Source organism: Agelaius phoeniceus, chromosome 7, assembly GCF_051311805.1.
Source record: "Agelaius phoeniceus isolate bAgePho1 chromosome 7, bAgePho1.hap1, whole genome shotgun sequence".
Lineage (NCBI taxonomy): Eukaryota > Metazoa > Chordata > Aves > Passeriformes > Icteridae > Agelaius > Agelaius phoeniceus.
In genome coordinates this window covers 43,520,749-43,538,964 of record NC_135271.1, presented here as the reverse complement: position 1 = coordinate 43,538,964, position 18,216 = coordinate 43,520,749, and the positions used below count along the sequence as shown (strand labels likewise).

Sequence of the window (18,216 nt, the reverse complement as noted above, 5' to 3'; positions counted from 1 at the left end):
GCGGAATGGGCACGGCCGGAGCTCCCCCTGCTGCTCACAGGCTGTGCGCGCTTTGCCATTCAGGAGCTCGCCAATAAAAACCACCCGAAACACACCAAAAATCGGTGTTGGACTGTGGAAATGGCCCACCAAAAATCGGTGTTTGACTGTGATGCTTTAATCCCAGCGAACAGCCCAGCCCCAGAGGGACATCGGGGAGGAAGGGGAAGGGTAAAAGCGAGCAGTGCCGTGGGCTGGGATTAAGGCAGGGAAACAGGGAAAGCCACGTGGAACAAACGGAGGGTGAATTCCCTGCTCCCAGGGCCGGGCAGGCGTTCAGCCATCCCCGGGAGAGCAGGGCCCTGCCAGCGCAATGGGGACTTGGGAGCACAAACACCTCCACTCCCAATGTCCCCTCTTCTTCCTTCCTACCATTCCCAGGAGAGCAGGGCCCTGCCAGCGCAATGGGGACTTGGGAAGACAAACACCTCCACTCCCAATGTCCCCTCTTCTTCCTTCCTGTAGATGGGCTTAACAGCTAGTCTGTCTGCAAGCCAAACTGAGTTAGCAGCAGAAGAAACTGATAAAATATGAGTTTATCTATAGCAAAGAAGAAAGCAAAGCCATTAGCATGGAAACTCATAAAATAAACACATAAAAGATACTGGCAGAAGATACATGCCCTAGTGAGCAGCCTGAATAATTTGTTGTAAATTCTGACCAATTAATTATTGATGCTAATGACTTTACACCAATAAAACACAGTAAGTTATTGCTGTGTCCAGTGAATATAATGAGCTGTTTTGATGTAACTAATGACTTAAAATCACACTTTGTTAAGGGTATAAAAACTTAAGAACAACTTGTAATAATGAAGCTGCTGTTGTTGTCTCTACGCAAGTGTGCGTGTATGTTGTGTATCCATCCCAACAGCGGCACTTCCTTCCCCACTGTAGGTACTGAGCACGCTGTCCCATGGTCTGGAATGTCCCCTGGTCAGCCCTGGTCCCCCATCCCGGCTGTGTCCCCTCCCGTGCACCCCAAACTCCTCCCAGAGTGGCAGCAGGAAAAGCAGCAAGGCCTTGGCTCTGTGCAAGCCCCGCTCAGCGGCAGCAGCAGCAGAAACATCTCTGCATTAGCACCCCGTGCTCAGCACAGACCCAAACCAGCCCCAAAGCAGCCATGGGGAGGAAAATCAGCCCTGCCCCAGCCCAAACCTGCACTCACACCAAGCTGACACCAAATTACAGCCTTCCACATCCTGGCTGACTCCAGGTAACACGAGACATCCCAAAACTCACTTTTAACCCCAGCCCTGGTGACCATTTTTTCTTAACTGATGATATAAAACACACCAAGCAGTAACCCCAATCAAATACCAATTCCTGTTAAGAAAATAAGATTTATAATCTTTATTGTTTACTTACATATAATAAATATAATACAGAACAAAAACATCACACCCATTGATTGTATTACACAGGCTGTTAATGAGAATACATTACATTTTCTTTTCATTAGCCCTTTTATAGGGTTTTGGTACTTGATATCGAGAATTTCAATTTATAAACCTTTTAACATAAAAACAATCTTCCAATTTCCACCTTCATGCATGTTCCAAATATTCATATATATACTGGTTTTGTTAAAAATATATAAGCACTGTTCAGTATTTGCAATATAGGACTTCAATTTCCATTCATTAGATCTCTACTAATATAGAGAATTTCAAAATAATTAATAGCTTAAATCTGATTTTAATTAAAAATACTTATTCTATATTTTTTATTTAACTGACCTCCCATCAGAAAATGAAGTGACAGGACAAAGACACCCCAGGCAAAAGCCAGTGTTCACTTTCAGAGAACAAAAGGATAAAAGCTCTGGTTCTTGCTTCAGCTGCATTATCCTGGAATAATGGAGACACAATTTGGTATAAAAAGGGCAGGAGGAAACCAGATTTTCTGAAGAGATATGCATCTCCATTTCAGATTTACCACTGCCATCCTGCTGTTTTCTTGGCTTAAAAATCACTGCATCAAACCCTGATATATGTTTTTCTCTGCATGAATATCCTTGCCATTAAATGGAAATTAGATTAAAATGCTACATTTCTTTTTTATCAAAAATAGATCAAGGTTTAACACACTCTGAAATCAGGTTTTCAAGTGCAAATGCAATACACATCAGCAATTCAGGTTCTGCTTTCACAAGGAAAATGGTTAAAAGATGATGCATAAAGATGTTTCATAGAGGATACTTGGATATCTGGAACTTGCTGTGCTCCCAGAACATCTGAATTATCAGCAAACTGTACAGACTTCAGGGGGAAAAAAAAAAAGTTTTCTTCAGGTGAAAGCTCTTCACTTAAAGCAGCTTCCCCTTTAAAAGTGTAACTGAGAATTCCCTGAAAGTCAGTCCAAAATGCAACACCAGAACAACCACCAAAACTACAACTGGTTTTGTGCATCTTTTATTGCACTCAGGTGTCAGGGGTTTCAGAAATCAAGGTTTCCAAACCAGTTTTGTTTTACTGGTATCTACTCCAAAGAGACTTTACATGAATTTTAAATCATTACAAATGTCCCTTCAGCTCTACAATGCTGAAGTTGTACCTCATACTTAGTACATTTCTCTAATTCCATGCAGGTAATGTCAGCTCCAACACCTGGCTGTACTTTCCATGTAGCCTTGTGTAAACAGCCTCTCATGAGTGCCAATTCACAGAGCATTCCTTTGTAACTGCATTGGATGGACTTCAAAATAACCAAACCACAAACAAAAAGTACCTCCTAAGTCTCCAATTATATTTTTTTTTCCATGATTTTTTAAACAATCATAGGGCTTAATTTAAGCCTTCAGCTTCAATATGAAATGATTATTTAAAATACCCAACCAGAGATCAATCCAATAAACTACTGCCTATGTGGAATTGGGCTATGCAAGAAATTACCCCAATGATTTTACAGTATATGCTTCCTACTTTCCTACTAATATTCTTGATTTTTAATTAACATTTCTGTCTTACATTTTTTTAGGTTTTTTTTCTTCTTCTTCAATAGGAAAGTGACATTGGTTAGAAAGCCTTTGCTGTCCCCTTAGCTAGAGGAAAAAGTAGATTCTAAAGTATTTTAGAAATTACTCATACTGGCAGTGGAACTAACTTAATTGGTATGCAAGAGGTCAGATTTACATAGAAGAGAAGCATCACCTGTGACTCAGACAAGGAAGACTTGTGGACTGACCACATCAGTAACACATTGACTGGTATCATTGATAAAAATACAATCATTTGTATATAATATAAAATTAGTTCTGCACTAAATGGCTAATTCCCCTCAGCTTGGTAAGTATGGGGGTTTCATTGGTTTTATGTGGTTGGATTTCTTAAAAAAAAAAAAAAAAAGTGGGTAAAAAAAAATCAGGAACATATGTGAAAAACTAAAGAATAAACACCCCTGAATTTTTATTTCTGAGGCCATTTCAGTTTCCAGGCATATTTCTTCTGTGGAACATAAAGAAAATTTGAGGACCTTTCCTGAAAAAACCTTAAGAAGTTCATTAATAAAAGAAAGCGAATATGGGATGCAACTTCATAAACTGAGATGCAGTTAAAGGACTCTGAACTTGTGGAACTAAACAGCTGCTTTCTACAAAAATCCTCAGAGAAAAGCCCTTTATGCTTTTTAAAAGTAGGAAGTGAAAGCCAGATGGAATTGTGGATGCATTCCACATCATGACAGGCATATCCAGAAAAAGTCTGGTTACCTACTAACACCAGATGTAATGACAAGAGTGAGAACACAAATCTCTTAAGTAGTCACAACACATGTCAGATTTATATTTTATGTCAGATTTCTAACACCACAGAGGACTAGGGCAGTCAAAATACAATTACGCTGGCTTTACCTAGAGAGGAAATTCACTTTGCAATGAATGCAACAGGGCATGGAAATGGAAATGTCAAAGCAGAAATCATCAAGAGGAAGCTGGTGCTCAAGGCTGATGACTATGATCACATGTTCTCACTATGGGCAAAAGAAGTGTACAGCAAAGTGCAGGGGTTAATATTTCTCATGCTGCTGATTTTAGACAAAAGTCACTTAGCAAGACTAATTCACCTTCTAAATAATTAAGCTGCATACGGGCTATGTGGAAATATCATTTGTGAACAGTAACAGTAGTGTGTTTACCATCTTTACCAGCACTAAAAATCCTCCTTTATATTACTGAGGTCTTAAAGCAAACCACTCCAAGTACATGCTGCAGACAGAAATACTGCAAAGGCATAAAGGTCAACCTGACTGCAGAGCTCTTTTCAATAAAGTTTTACTTTATTAATGCTGTCTATGACTCTTGTGGGCTTTGGATCAGATCCCATTCTGGCCAAAGTAACTTTACTGGAAAAACAAACAAGATCCCCCAAAGTGATGAGACTTTTTAAAAATTTAATGATAAAAATGAATATATTTATGTTAGAGATTTATACTGATCTATCGCAGAATCAGATTATGTGTTATTACAGCACTGCCTAACCCTAAAAGTTAATGTCATTGTCATGCCAGAAGTGCAGCTTCAAAATCAGCAGAGTAACTATCCATTTCTATGGCAAAGAGGACAATTAAGTAGAAAATCACACACATTTCATTACCTTAGAATGGATGTTTCTCCAAAAAGTAACAAAGTGTTGGGCAGAGTAAAATTTATTGACATCTTTAAATGCTCTTAACATTCTCATCATGATTTACCTGATAAGCCTAAGGAAATTCAACATGGAAGTTACATGATGTGAAATGTTTGAGTGAAACCTGGAAATGTTTGTAACGATTTTAAAAGCAGGAATTAGTTATTGGCTCTCACAATATATGGTATCATCCATATTTCCCTGAGAAATCATGCCCTGAAATGATCATGTAAAACAAAATACAACATTAATGAAATTGTGGATTAGAGAGGGAAAAATGCATAACAACAGTTTATGAATCACATAAATGCTACTGGAATTATAACTATTAAATCACAGGCTACATGTGACAGCCAGAACAGAAATGGTAACTTAACTCAAAACTTATGCCAAGTAAAGGAAACTGATTCAAAGTACCATCCTACAGTTAGCCATATAACCCAACACTGTGATATTAACATCAGTTTGTATCTTGATTTTTGAGCATGCCAGTTCTTCACTTCATTTACACTCTGCCTTTCTGAGGTCTATTTCCATATGAAATTCAAAGTGTGTCCATAAACTCAGCCTATCTCCACAATTTTACTGGTTTTCCCCATCGTCTGAGAGCTCAGTTTAGCTCAGTAACAATTTCCCTAAGATAGGAGGATCTTCAGTAGAGAATAGGAAAGACAACATTCAACATTAAGAGAAATAGAACCAAGAATTATAAAGAAATTGTTTTGCCACCTTATTTAAAGCCATCACAGCTGTGAATAGCAGTACCTAGGCAGGAGCATTGTGACAGGAATGACAAAATACAGCATCACACACCAAGAAAAGCAATTTGCAAGCCCTCCTGTTTCTGTTAGTACATTCCAAGGAGGTCTGCCATGAATAGACCAAGAATCACCTGCAGTTCCCTGCAGGGTTGAACACCAGCCCTGCTCAACACCCCATTTCCACAAATACCCAGAGGGACAGCCAGGCTGTGCCTCAGCCTCCAGCTTCTGAGCCTGTGAGCAGTCCCTGCAGCCAGCCAGACCAGTCCTGTCCTACAGCCCCCAGCCCTTGCAGGCATTCCCAGAGGCCAGAAGCCAAGGAGCAGGATGCAGTGAAGACTGGGAAAGCCAAAGAGCAAGCCCTCAGTGCCTTCAGGAGCACTCATGTGGCCCAGACTTGGTTACAGAGGTGGCATTTCCAACCCTTGCTGAACCAGCACTACATCTGCAGCAGCCCCTTGTAGGGAACACATTTTCAGTGTGACTGAAACCCAACATGAAGTGGCCAGAAAAACTGAAATTCTTTTCTGCTTTTGAAGTGCAGCACACTGCTTATCAAACTAGGCAAGACTCACCAAAACCCTAAAGGCAAAGGCATGCTCTGTAGCATTTGCTTTTGGCAAATTATCATAATTTCCTTCATATATAAAAACCAAACAGCCCTAAAACCTCAATTGCACACACAGAAGAAACTGTTGGTTGTCTCAAAGGATTACAGGAATGAGTTCAACTGTTTGACAGAGTAACACATAGTATTCATTCCCCATTTTGCAGGCCTGGGAAATCACTGTTCCTTAACCAGTGGGTGACAATCAAAGAAATGCTCGACATTATTTTTCTAAAGCATATGTGGTTCCTACAAGAAGTAAGTCAGAATGAAACCATTCCCAAATTGAAACAATAAGAGCAATGACAATATACCCTACTACACAGGGTATATTGCCATTCATGAGAGAGCTCCTTCACATTCCAGTTGTGTCACAGGGAAGAAAAACCCAGCACGTCTCCATTGCATCAGAGGTACCTGAGAATCAAAGCTAAATCTCTTGTGCATTTACCAAGCATCCATTAGAGAGCTATGCAATTTACATTTCAAATCAGACATTTATATTTATAAAATATCATTGTACTAAAAATCACAAGGTTTTGTAGAAAAAACTCCATCACATTCTATTAAATGCAGGAACAATGTTGTATATCATAGCTTCTGTAATTAAAACTGTAACACGTTTCCTGTAACTACAGGGGCACCACTGTTTAAAAATCCTTTCAGCAAGGACAGTTTGTTTTGTTCCTACTATTTAAAGAATTGTAATTTAATGCAAAAACACAGCTTAAGCTACCTAGTGCCAGAAGATAAAAATATTTTATATCTTATTTAAAAAAAAAAATAACACATTTTTGTGAAAAACATTTGGATAGCCCTGACTTTGAATGTACTGAATGTTCTTCATCATTCCTAGGGTCAGAGACAGAAGAATATTTTCTTAGTACTTCTTTTCTTAACCTCTCAAACTAATGAATAATGAAAATTAACAGTCATATACATGGGAGGCTATGATGATCTTTGACTTTAAGCCATGAACATAAGGGCAAATATAAATAGCAACTGCATATTTGACATTATAGATCCAATCCTGTTTGTGTGACCAATTGCAAAAAACAGTCATAGAAGATTTTGCTACAAATACTGTCACTGCCATCTGAAAGCAAACTTGGTTTTCCCAGGCTTAATGCACAAATGCCATAAGTCCCAGCTGATTCAAATTTGGAGTTAATGCCTGGTATCAAATATTCTGCAGCATCTCACTGAAACATTTCATTAACTGAAAAGAGCCTTTTTTTAGTGTAAGTAGGCATTAACAATACTTTTTGAAAAAATGTTAAAGCAAACATCCTCTAATTTTGTCATAAATTTGGAAGGAAAAATCCAAAACCTAAGGAAATTCCACTGATCAAGAAATGCCTGAAAATTCGAGCAAAATAAAATTAGTTCAACATACTGCATTTGTGACCCCTCTACTTGTGGGGTTTGGAAATTTAACTGTGAAATTTAATTGACTTTCTTGTCTCTTTTGGGTTTGTGATTTTGTTGTGGTTGGTTTTGGATATTTTTTAATTCTTATTTGGGGTCCAGGAAGGACTTACTATCTCATCTTAAAGACATGCCTCAGATCACCAAAGTTTGTAGTGCAATCCAGTACTAAAAACAAGAAGGAAAAACCTGATAAAGGTTAAATACTTGAACAGAATAGCCCCAGGTTCATTTTGTCTTCCTACTCTACACACATTTCTTATATTAAATTCCAGCTGCTGGCTCAAATTCTTCTATAAATGTAGAGCTTAAGCATGTTGCTTTCCTGCTTTCCCTCTTAAATAATAGTTATATTACCAAAACACCAAAATTGCTTTTGGAAGGATTATTACTGAGTGCCAAAACATGAAGAGGCATTTCTGCTATGTCATCCTTCTGTATTTGTGTGGAGGGACAGTAGAAATACCCTACATTATTATTAATCTTGTTATGTGGAAGAAAATACTCTTGGCTAAAAATCCATCTTACATTCATTATAAAAAACTCAAATCCATCAAAAGCCAAAATTAACTTTGATCTAAGTGTCTTATAGGCCAGGAGCTGAAAAATAGCATTGACTAATTTCAAATATTCCTGAATATAATTATAATAGCTTCTCTGGATTCAAAAGGATTAAACACTGCAGTGGAAGGAAGATAATTATCAGTTTTAGAATAAATTTATTAATACAGCTGGGGGGAAAGAAAAATCAATGCAAACAACCTTTCCTCTTCATATTGCTTAGCAGATTAGTGTAGTGCCAACCCACTGATTGAAAACTTCCACAATTAATTTGATCTCTTTCACAATGTGGCAGCTACACCTTAAAATTTCCATGTCCGAGAGACAACTGGGACTGAGAATGGGTTACAGAACCAGTCTGTTTTAAACCATGTATAAGAATGTATACCCAAATGTATTGTAATTAGAAATATTTAACTATTCACTGAAATTTTAAGCATTCCTGATTGTTGGGCAGTTTTTTGATTTTTAAACATCAGCACCCATTGCCATGACAAGGCTACTCAAAATGGCCTAGGACATTGTATATGTAGTGTTCCAGGACCATACAAAGATCCTGCCTCAGGAATTATAGGAATGCACTTAATAAATTATTTTTCTATTTTAATCTATTAATATGCAAATAGTTTATACAACATAAAAAATTTAATTTGTACCTACTACAGGTAACATATCTATTTAGCTTTTCATCTGAAAGCCTGTAAGACTTGATGACCTGCAAACTTATTTACATAACTCACTTTAAAGTATTTTTAAAAATAATATTGTCCAGCATTTAACAAAATTGTGACTTAAAAAAGAAATAAATCACTTAACAGCATTTGCTTTCTTGATTTTGTCAAGTAATGTCACCAGCTCAAGTGTTATAAGGCAGGTTGGTTGCTCAGATGGACTAAGACTCCCATGGTGACAGGCATGTAGTAGATCTGTTCATTTATAAAATCAGATGAAAGCAAGAAAGAGAAAAAGTTTAGAGTTTCAAAAGAACTGAAACTTCTATTTTTACTACAAATTCAGAATAGGCACTGAAACATGATTCCTTAGGGACTTTTCCAGAAGATTGTCTCTTCGCTGGGCATCATTCCATTTTTAAACTAAGAAGAAGAAGAAAAAAATTATCAGAGGTACATAACTCAGGATTACAAAGAGAAATTACCATAAATATTTGTTTCCATCTTACTAACAAAGGAAATAAGTCCATGTCTTAAGACATCACAATTACTGTTTTGGTTAGGATATTTTTAATTTCATTATTAGATTTAAGCAACATTGGAAAATAAAAATATAATGTAATGTCATGTAATTCTGCACACATTATTGAAAACCCTGAAGCACAGGGCTAGGAGAGCTCTAAACTTTGTCTGCTTTAATGCTCCAGGCCAGTACTGACAAACCATGTAATGTTCCTTTTAGAGATTTGTGCAACCTCCTCTTAAAAGTGGGATATTTTGCAAACTCTTTAGCTATTCCAGTCTACTTTCCCTATGCTTATAATGAGAAATATTTAGCCTAATACTTAATGGAATTTCCCAACTTAATTCTTATCATCCACAAACACAAGGGCTCCTTTCCACTTTCTGGACCAGTAATGATAAAGTCTGGTGATCTTTAAACTTCCCTGAATGGTGCTGTGTTTCATGGGCTGCAGCAGCCCAAACTGAAACCCCAACACACTAAAGAGTGAATTAATTACTTCAGATGTCTTCCAAACACATCACCCATGCCAAGAAGTTGTATGGCTCTTCTGGTGTATTAACTCACATCCAGTTTTGGATGAACTTTGTAATACTCTTTAGTAAAAAACTACATTTCAAAACCATTGACCAAGAACTATGAGAATAATGCTTGGCAACAAGTAGTAATAATAACTTTGAAGATACACTTTCAAACTCTGTCCATCAATATAGAACAAGACTGACTGCATGCTCCTTAAAAATGTGTCCTTGCATAACACAAATGCCACCATGAAAACCAAACCTCAAATTTCTGTGCATTGTTTGAGGTTTATTAAAGGTTTACCTTTTGTCTATGAACAGCAGCCATCTCCATCCTGTGAAACACTATGCATAGGGATGAGGCTTTCACACTGCTCACTCTCTTCTGGCATTCTTAAAAGAAACACATTTATTTCAAGTCATACAGGAATATTAAATTGAGTGTTATGAAGCCAACATAAGGGACCAAATATGCAGCTGTTTGAACTTTAGCCATTAAAACCATGCAAAGATTCCTTAAATTTATCAAGTGTACTCGAATTTGCACAATTTTCACTGCATGTGCTGGGTACAGAAATTATTACAGATGCATTAAGGGAAAAAAATTTTGACAAGCACTAGGAAACTTATTTTAAAAGGTAAGCAGATTTCACATCTTTCCATTTTCTGAGCATTACATAGGTTAATTGTATGAATGAATTGGCAACTACTGCTATTAAGAAATGAGTACACCTGAATATAAAATCAGGTAAAAATAAACAGAGGATGAGTATTGTGGCTTATAAAATACTATAGGATTATAGGATATGGGAAAGGCTAAAGAAACAGGATTATAGTTTGTGACTGCCCTACCTCTGAATTCGATGTTTTCTACAAATAAAGGCAAAAATTCTTCTGATTCCCACCATCACTGGATCCCAGTTGTTATAGTGACACAAGAGAGTTGCAATGAAAAATGAAAAAAATACAGGTACTGCTCCTGCAAAAAATAACCAGGAAAACTGCACCTGGAATTGAAACACAAACATCATTCACTAGATAGCTCAAAAAATAATTGACATGCTGTATATTTGGAATGATTATTATTGTAAGTTTGAGATGCAGTTTGAGTTCTTTCAAACAGTGTGAGTTATTTTGTACAATTTCTATAGTTATTGCTTCTTCTAAGAACTGCATAACCTGTTCCCACTGATTAATTCTTAACAATGGAAAATTCTGTTTGCACTGGGAGCTGAATGAAGACTGTTATTTCCAAATAGTCTCAGGTTTAGGTTTTTACTTGTGTTTCTGGTGCCAAGGAGAAAGTCTCCTAGACCTTCCATGGGTTGGAAAGCAATGATCCATAAAGCCTACTCCAACCCAAAGTGGTTGGAATTCCATGGTTCTGGAACTCCAAACCAAGGGCACAAGGACAGGAAGAGCCTGGGACCTGCCTCTCAGGATGACAGAGCCATGAGCCGTGGGCACAGCCCCCCCGTGTGGAAAGAGGATCCAAAGCTGAAGACTTTGGAGAAAACAGATTCAGCTTTGGCACCTGGCACTGATGATCCTCCTCAAAGACCTCATCAACTGCATTTGTTGAGCCCTGTGTTTCCCAACTGATTTCTAATGAAATTCAGAACACCTAAGTTGCCAAAAGGAATTAGTCATTAGAAACCTGGTTGTAATTTCCTAAGATTCAGATTTATGTTAGAAAATTACAGAAAAATAAGTACCCAGAAAGTTAGTAATTATGAATATTGTATAATTACCACCCCGTGACAGTCTTATGAAGGCTGCATGTATTGATATTTTAATCTTTACACTACATGGTGTGATTCTTGGGATGTGCTGGGCAGGGCCAGGAGCTGGACTGGGTGATCCTGATGGGTCCCCTTCCAGCTCAGCACCTTCTATGATTCCATGATTATTAGCCATGCCAGTGGCATTCTTGTGCAGGGTTCTTTTAAGTAAACACAAGGCTGGCCTGAGGCAGGGCAGCTAAAATTTCTGTCAGGTTATCTGAGATGTGGACACCTGAGACTTCAGCGAGCACAGGGCCTGGTTTAGGATATTCTGATGTCTGTATGACAGAGACAGACTTGCACAAATACACCTGTCCAAAAAGCTTCAAAGTCTACAGCACTTTGCCTTTAATCAGGGTCCCTCACTTGTGCCTCTAGTACTAGTAATTTATTTTAGAAAATGTAATACAGAAAGGATTACTTCCCACAACATGAGTTAAAAAGGTAATTTGCCCTTTTGTTACCAATGTCAGCTGAAAGTCATCCAACAGAGCTTGGGAGATGTTTCTGCTATTTGAAATGCCTCCATGTTGCACTAGTACATGAAGAACAAATTAATTTTACAAGATCTGGACTCTGTGTTTATTCAGAATAAACAGTCTAGAGATTAGACTGTTTACTGGGAATTAGAAAAGTATAGTCCATTTTTCAGTGCATCCCAGAAGGAAGTTTAGATGAATCACTTCAGAAGACAACCTAAAATTTTCATATATTGAAATATGTAACTATAATATACACCTCTACCAATGTTAATACATTGGTATTACATTGGCACATACACACACATCTGTGTATATCTAAAATGTGTACTGACACACAAACCTACATATAAAATTCTTAATTTTTACTACCAGCATTAGCTCCCATGTATTGACCTCATGGAAGTGAGTTTTGAGGGAGGAATCTACAGATGTTTTATTCCTTGTTTCTTTTACAGTTATCATAAGTTATTTACCATCCCATAACAATTTGTATCTCAAGTGTGCATTGTGGATGTTTTAAGAGCAACACAAATACAACTGTCTTACCAACAAATGCTTTATTATTGTTGGAACCACTGCAGTGTTTGCTCTGTTTCCATGCTGGAATATGCACAAAATATAACTAACACAAAATATACTGCCTATCACATGTTCATTACAGAAGTATTTATTCAGGGTCTGACTCTTTTTGACTTTTCTTATATTTATCCTTTTATTTTTCTGACTTATTTTCCAAAATCCACACTGACATGAAGTAAAAGCAACATAAAAGTTGTGTTTGGGGTTTTTAACTTCATTTTTATGTGCACAAAGTTTCAGAAGTCTACAGGTACTCATTACACTTTGCTGGCAAAAACACTGAACAGCAAAGCCTCTTTTTGGCTGGAAACATTCCAAATGCAAAACTCAACTATTTTCTTGTACCAAATAAACAAGTACAAGCCTAAAAGAATTTAATTAGAGGAAATTCTGTAAACAATGATCAAAATTTAGTGGTATCTTACCTTTTGCATGCACATGTCAGCTATTATGGACAGAGGTATTGTAAGGCTTAGGGCAAGTGTGCCTATCAGTGATGAGGTAAGAAAGCAGCCCCTAAAAGACAATAAAATCATAACAATTATACAATTTAATGACAATAAATAATAACTATAATAATGAGGTCTTACTTAAAAGTTAAAAGACAACCAAAGTAATACATCAAAGAGGAAGACATTTGATGAACTGTTAGTTACTGTTTAATAATCAAAAATTAACTCACACCATCACACTCCATCATAAATCTGTGAAAATGTACAGAATTTTAACTAGGCAATGCATGTCTTCTGGGCTGAGGTGTAATTCCCATACCAATCTTCTGAGATGATGGAAATTTCCCTATTTCACATGTGCTAACTTCATCTAGAAAAATCTGCATTTTGTTTCCATACCCTGATTCTCTAGAGCATAAGAGAGTGCTTCTGAATTACAACCAACCTGTCCACAGAAAACTGTAAATGCATAAATGGTACAGAAGCCAATAAAAATTTATCAGAAAGTTAAAAAAAAAACCACAAAGAGTCACATGTATCCCTACATTATGTAGTTGGTAATATGTGCTTGGGTGGAGTAAACAAGTAGGTTAAATTATATTATTTACTTCCAAAAAAATTAAAGAAGACTATCCTAGTGGCACACTGGACTGGGAAAGAATGATATCAGCACAAACTCTGTAATTACTCCAAAACTCTAGGGAAAAGGAACTGGAAGTAAAACTAGCTCTTAAATTGACTGGAATATCATTCTGAGTAATTAAACAAATATCATGTATGTAAAAAGTCTGTGCACACCCATGTACTTAACCCTATGCTAGTACTTGATTTTGGAGAGACAATGTTTGAGGTTTGGGAGATTTATGTGTTTGTTTGTTATTTTGCCTACATTAAAAGTACACTTAACCTGACACTGATACTGAGCTGCAGTTTAATCTTCCAGGATGGCATTAACATCACAAAAATATTCTATCAACAAACCAGTTCAATTGCCAAGGAATATAGGCTACAATGCATTTACACCTAGGACTGGTGTAAAAGTTTGTCAATAAACAAAAAATTAGTAAAATTCATACATAACTTTAAACTTGAAAAAACAAACAAAAATCCACATCCCCTAAAAAAAAAACGTTTTTGTTGAACTCCATCTACTCCACCTCGATCTTCTGTTGCAGTATTGCCACAGAACTGTTACAACAGAATTCATCCTCTACTTCTGCTACTGCAACTCTGTAGCACAGAGCCTCTTTAATATTAATTCAACTCTGTAGCACAGAGCCTCTTTAATGTCAAATGTTAATTCTAGAATAAGTAAAGCACACAGAATTTTAATTACTGCAAGCACACATCAGCTAATTTTTAAAGTCAGCTGTTGTCTTAACAGGACATTGTGACACAATGGTGAAACTGCACATGTGGACAGGAAAAACAGGAAAAAGAAAAGGGCACAAAGCCCAACCTAGACAGTTCTACATCTTAACACAGGAAAGATAATTCATGTCAAATATATTCAATGTATGGAGTACATACCACAGCCAGAGGAACTCTGACAAAACTGTTCCAATAAGGCCATTTATGACAATGCACATCCATATCAGTTTATTAGGAAACTCAAATGCTTCAAACCCAGTATAGTGAAGCAGGAAGAACCCTGGCCACAGCAGCAACAGATTAAACAGTCCTACAAAACCTGGATATAAAAACAGTATTAAGTAAATCATAATAAATTTTCTTCAACATAACCAAAATCTCAGCTAAAATCTGCTATTTTGACTATTCTATAGATGCATATAGAAAAGCAGCCAGGAAGCAATATTTGAAATGTTGCAAAGGAAACAAATGTAAGAAACTCAACCTGAAATTCACAAACTAAATTTGCATCAGATATTTACAGGTTTGAAATTGAAAAGAAAAGAAAAATTAAGAAATCTCATTAAGTCAGTGGGGCTGTCTGCATACCTACAGGAAGTTCCTCTCCTTGTTAAAGCTCTAAACAAGAAACAGTTCACACAAGCAGTCTCTAAAGGACTCATAATCATGGGAGTAAGAGGATTTCTCTACTTCCTTGGCTTTTCTAAGCCCCTTTACCACTCAGACAAAGTTCAGTGCCTGGAAGCATATGATTTAATCACACATTGAATTAAAGCTTTCAACAGAGTTAGCTACTTTTGGTCTTACCAAAGAACATTGGTATGTCAAGTTTATCTTCTCTATCTACTTTCCTTTTTATCATGACTATGTAGACAGCATACAGCATTGCTCCTACAAGAGACCAAATGGAACCTGGAAAAATGGAAAAAATACTCCCTTGAGATATGCTGAACATGTTATGTACAGTAGGATCAACTCTCCTAAACTTCTGTTGATTAGAATCCATTACTAAATGAAAAACATGGGAAAATGGAGAAAGCTCTAAAATAGAAATACTTTCCCAATATATGCATAGAGTGAAAATTTATCATAAATGGCATGTTTTAGAAGTTGAAACTAAAAAGCCAGATTGTGAAATGTTACATGAATAAGAGATACAGATCTTGTTATATGACTACTTTGCACTGTCAAAAGATGGTACTGATCACTGCATATTCCAGGATTAAAACCCATAAGTAAATACCTATTGTATCTTTTCCAGCAGATTTTTCAGATCCAGAAAGGTTAACAAGTACCACACCACCAATGCTAGCAAAAAAAGAAGAAATGCAAAACATTGCTTGAACTCAATAATTTCTTTACAAAAACAGATAAAAGAAAGAGAAAAACAAATATACAGTTCTATCTTTTGGCATTTTTAGTTAACCAAAACCCACTTCTGGAAAGTCAAAAGAAGCTCTCAACTGCTAAGGCATGATCCCAAATTAAAACCAACCAACCCCACCTTTAAATTCCCAGAACAATGCTCCAGGCATTTAATGAAACAGGCTGAAAACACTGAGTTTCAAACTTTTTCACCATTACACAAAGCTAAAACAAACCACAAATAAACCACAAGAAAATAAGTTCATCTATTTCCAACAGAAATTAATCTAATTTCCTACAGGAGAATGATATTTGGAAATGGTTCGTGATATGAAGCATTTAAGAATCCTTAATTCAGTTGCTCAATTCATCTGTGAAAAAAGGATTTTGAAAAAGTGATGGGTATCATTTATTGTCACAGATTGTCACAGCTGGTACAGTTGTCCTCTCACTGTACCAGGGAGTTTTGGACCAAATGTTCCCTCCCATTGTCTTACCTTAAAATAACAGCTAATAATTTGGACAGGGTAAACCGATCTCCACTGTTGCTGGGAAAGACTGCAGCTAAGATTAATGTAAAAAGCCCTGCAAGAGAAATTCAGAGGAGTTTATACAACCAAGTTTTGCCAGTAGTTTGCTCAGAAAACTACACAGCTTCAAAGCTATAGTACTCCAATTACATTTCTTTAATATACAGAGGTAGCTGCAGAAGTACACACATAAAAAGCAGAGGAAATATGAAGGTACTCTAAAAAATCTCTGCAAATACAAAATGAATTTTCTAAACATACATATTCAATGCCTTTAGGTCAAATCCACAGGTAAAAATGTTACACAAACCCATTGTAATGAGATTTCTATGTTATAAACAGAGTTGTAGGGCACATCTGGTGGTGTAAATAAAACTTACCAGATGTTGATGACAAGATATTAACTATGGCAACTTGGGTATCTGACAGAGCTTCTTGGTATGAGAAATTTGCCAAGAACCACTGGGGAAAAAGAAAAATAATTCACTTATTATATGGGTAGCAACAACAGAGTTTAAGTTTCTCAGTGCAATAAAATCCTACTTTAAAAAAAACCACTCCAGTTATTTAAAAAATAAAATCAGAACTAGATTTTTAGCTTAGAGAGACTTCTAACTTCTGTTAAAGTGGAAGGCACATTAAAAGACAGTAGCAAACTTAGAACTGCCTCAAACCAACCACATTCAAGCACATGTTTAATAACAAAATACCATACTTCAGAACTTATAAAGAATTAAAATGACATTATAATAGCTAGTCTGTAGTAACTAAAGATACTTTTAACTTGTTTTGGAGTGCTTCAAGATGATAACTGCACAAGGGCTGCAAAGAAATTTCAGTAATGCATGTGGCATTAGTCATCCTAATGAGGTTCTTTCAGAGTACTTCAAACCAGCACACATCTCCACTGTTAAAAACAAGATCTCTTACATTCAATGCCTAAAAAATATTTCTTCATTCCTCCATAAAGGTATAAAATGGCAAATGTTTTCTTACTTCTTGATTGAGATCTCACTAGTAAGATCTCAGATATATCCAAAGGGAAGCAACCACTCTCTAGTCTTATGTAGAAACATTCATAAAGTCCAAGAAGAAATACATGTACATGGCAGTAGCATCCATGAACAGAATAAACAGGATTGGTTTTGGACATGAGGACACTACCCCAGAAAAAATTACACTACTGTTTTCTGGTACATGCATCAGTGGTATTATTATTGTTGATGGTAATAATAACAATAAAAATAATGCTTAAATAACTACTTCCTGAGGAAAAGCCATGATGAGTCCACACTACATAGAATCTATTTGGCAGTAGCAGTGAAGGTGCTTCTAGACAAGGCATCACTGATCTGCCCTCTACATTTTTCTGTCTCAAAAATCCTGCCTGGATTCTCTCTCTCCCCCCAGAACTGAGGCATGATGCAGCAACAGCATCTACCAGAAGATCCATAATTAAATCGAGCACAAGGAGAGTTTTACTTCTTATTGCACATTTATAAAATAAGGTTTAAAGAATACAAATCATCTCAATATTTATTCACTCTTATTATACAAGTTTTAAATGCATCTTTACTTAAGTCTTCTGAAAGAATGGAGCACATACCACGAAGCAAAAGAAAAAGCTAATTTTTGCTACTTGGCTTGCAGTGAGCTTTCCCACAGTTTTTAAGATGGATTCCTGCTCCTTCACTGTTGGGTAGGACATGCGGGACAGCTTTGCCTCCAAAGCATGGCTTGATGGCAGCTGCCGGATCTCCATGATGTTACTGAACCTCACACGAGGCTTCTTGGGTGCTTCAGAGGCAGAAAAACAGAAAAAAAAATTAAAAAAATAAAAATATTCGTGTTATTATTAAACTTTTTGAGCCAACACAATATGCAAATAAAATGATGATATTGTAACGTACCATTGATT

General features: G+C 36.6%; 1 protein-coding gene across 4 annotated transcripts in view; it reads right to left on the bottom strand.

Annotated features, from left to right (window-relative positions):
• Positions 1–1,376: 1,376 nt before the first annotated feature.
• SLC35F5 (solute carrier family 35 member F5) overlaps positions 1,377–18,216 on the bottom strand; it is a 30,444-nt gene continuing 13,604 nt past the window's right edge. For all 4 annotated transcript variants that reach the window (XM_077181700.1, XM_077181702.1, XM_077181701.1 and 1 more), the window contains 10 exons: positions 17,905–18,095; positions 16,679–16,760; positions 16,266–16,353; positions 15,647–15,711; positions 15,211–15,315; positions 14,563–14,722; positions 13,006–13,096; positions 10,588–10,742; positions 10,040–10,128; positions 1,377–9,114 (listed from right to left, as the gene is read on the bottom strand). In XM_077181700.1, coding sequence (XP_077037815.1) covers positions 10,047–10,128; positions 10,588–10,742; positions 13,006–13,096; positions 14,563–14,722; positions 15,211–15,315; positions 15,647–15,711; positions 16,266–16,353; positions 16,679–16,760; positions 17,905–18,095 — 1,019 coding nt within the window. In that variant the 3' untranslated portion in view covers positions 1,377–9,114; positions 10,040–10,046. The remainder of the gene's footprint in view (positions 9,115–10,039; positions 10,129–10,587; positions 10,743–13,005; positions 13,097–14,562; positions 14,723–15,210; positions 15,316–15,646; positions 15,712–16,265; positions 16,354–16,678; positions 16,761–17,904; positions 18,096–18,216) is intronic.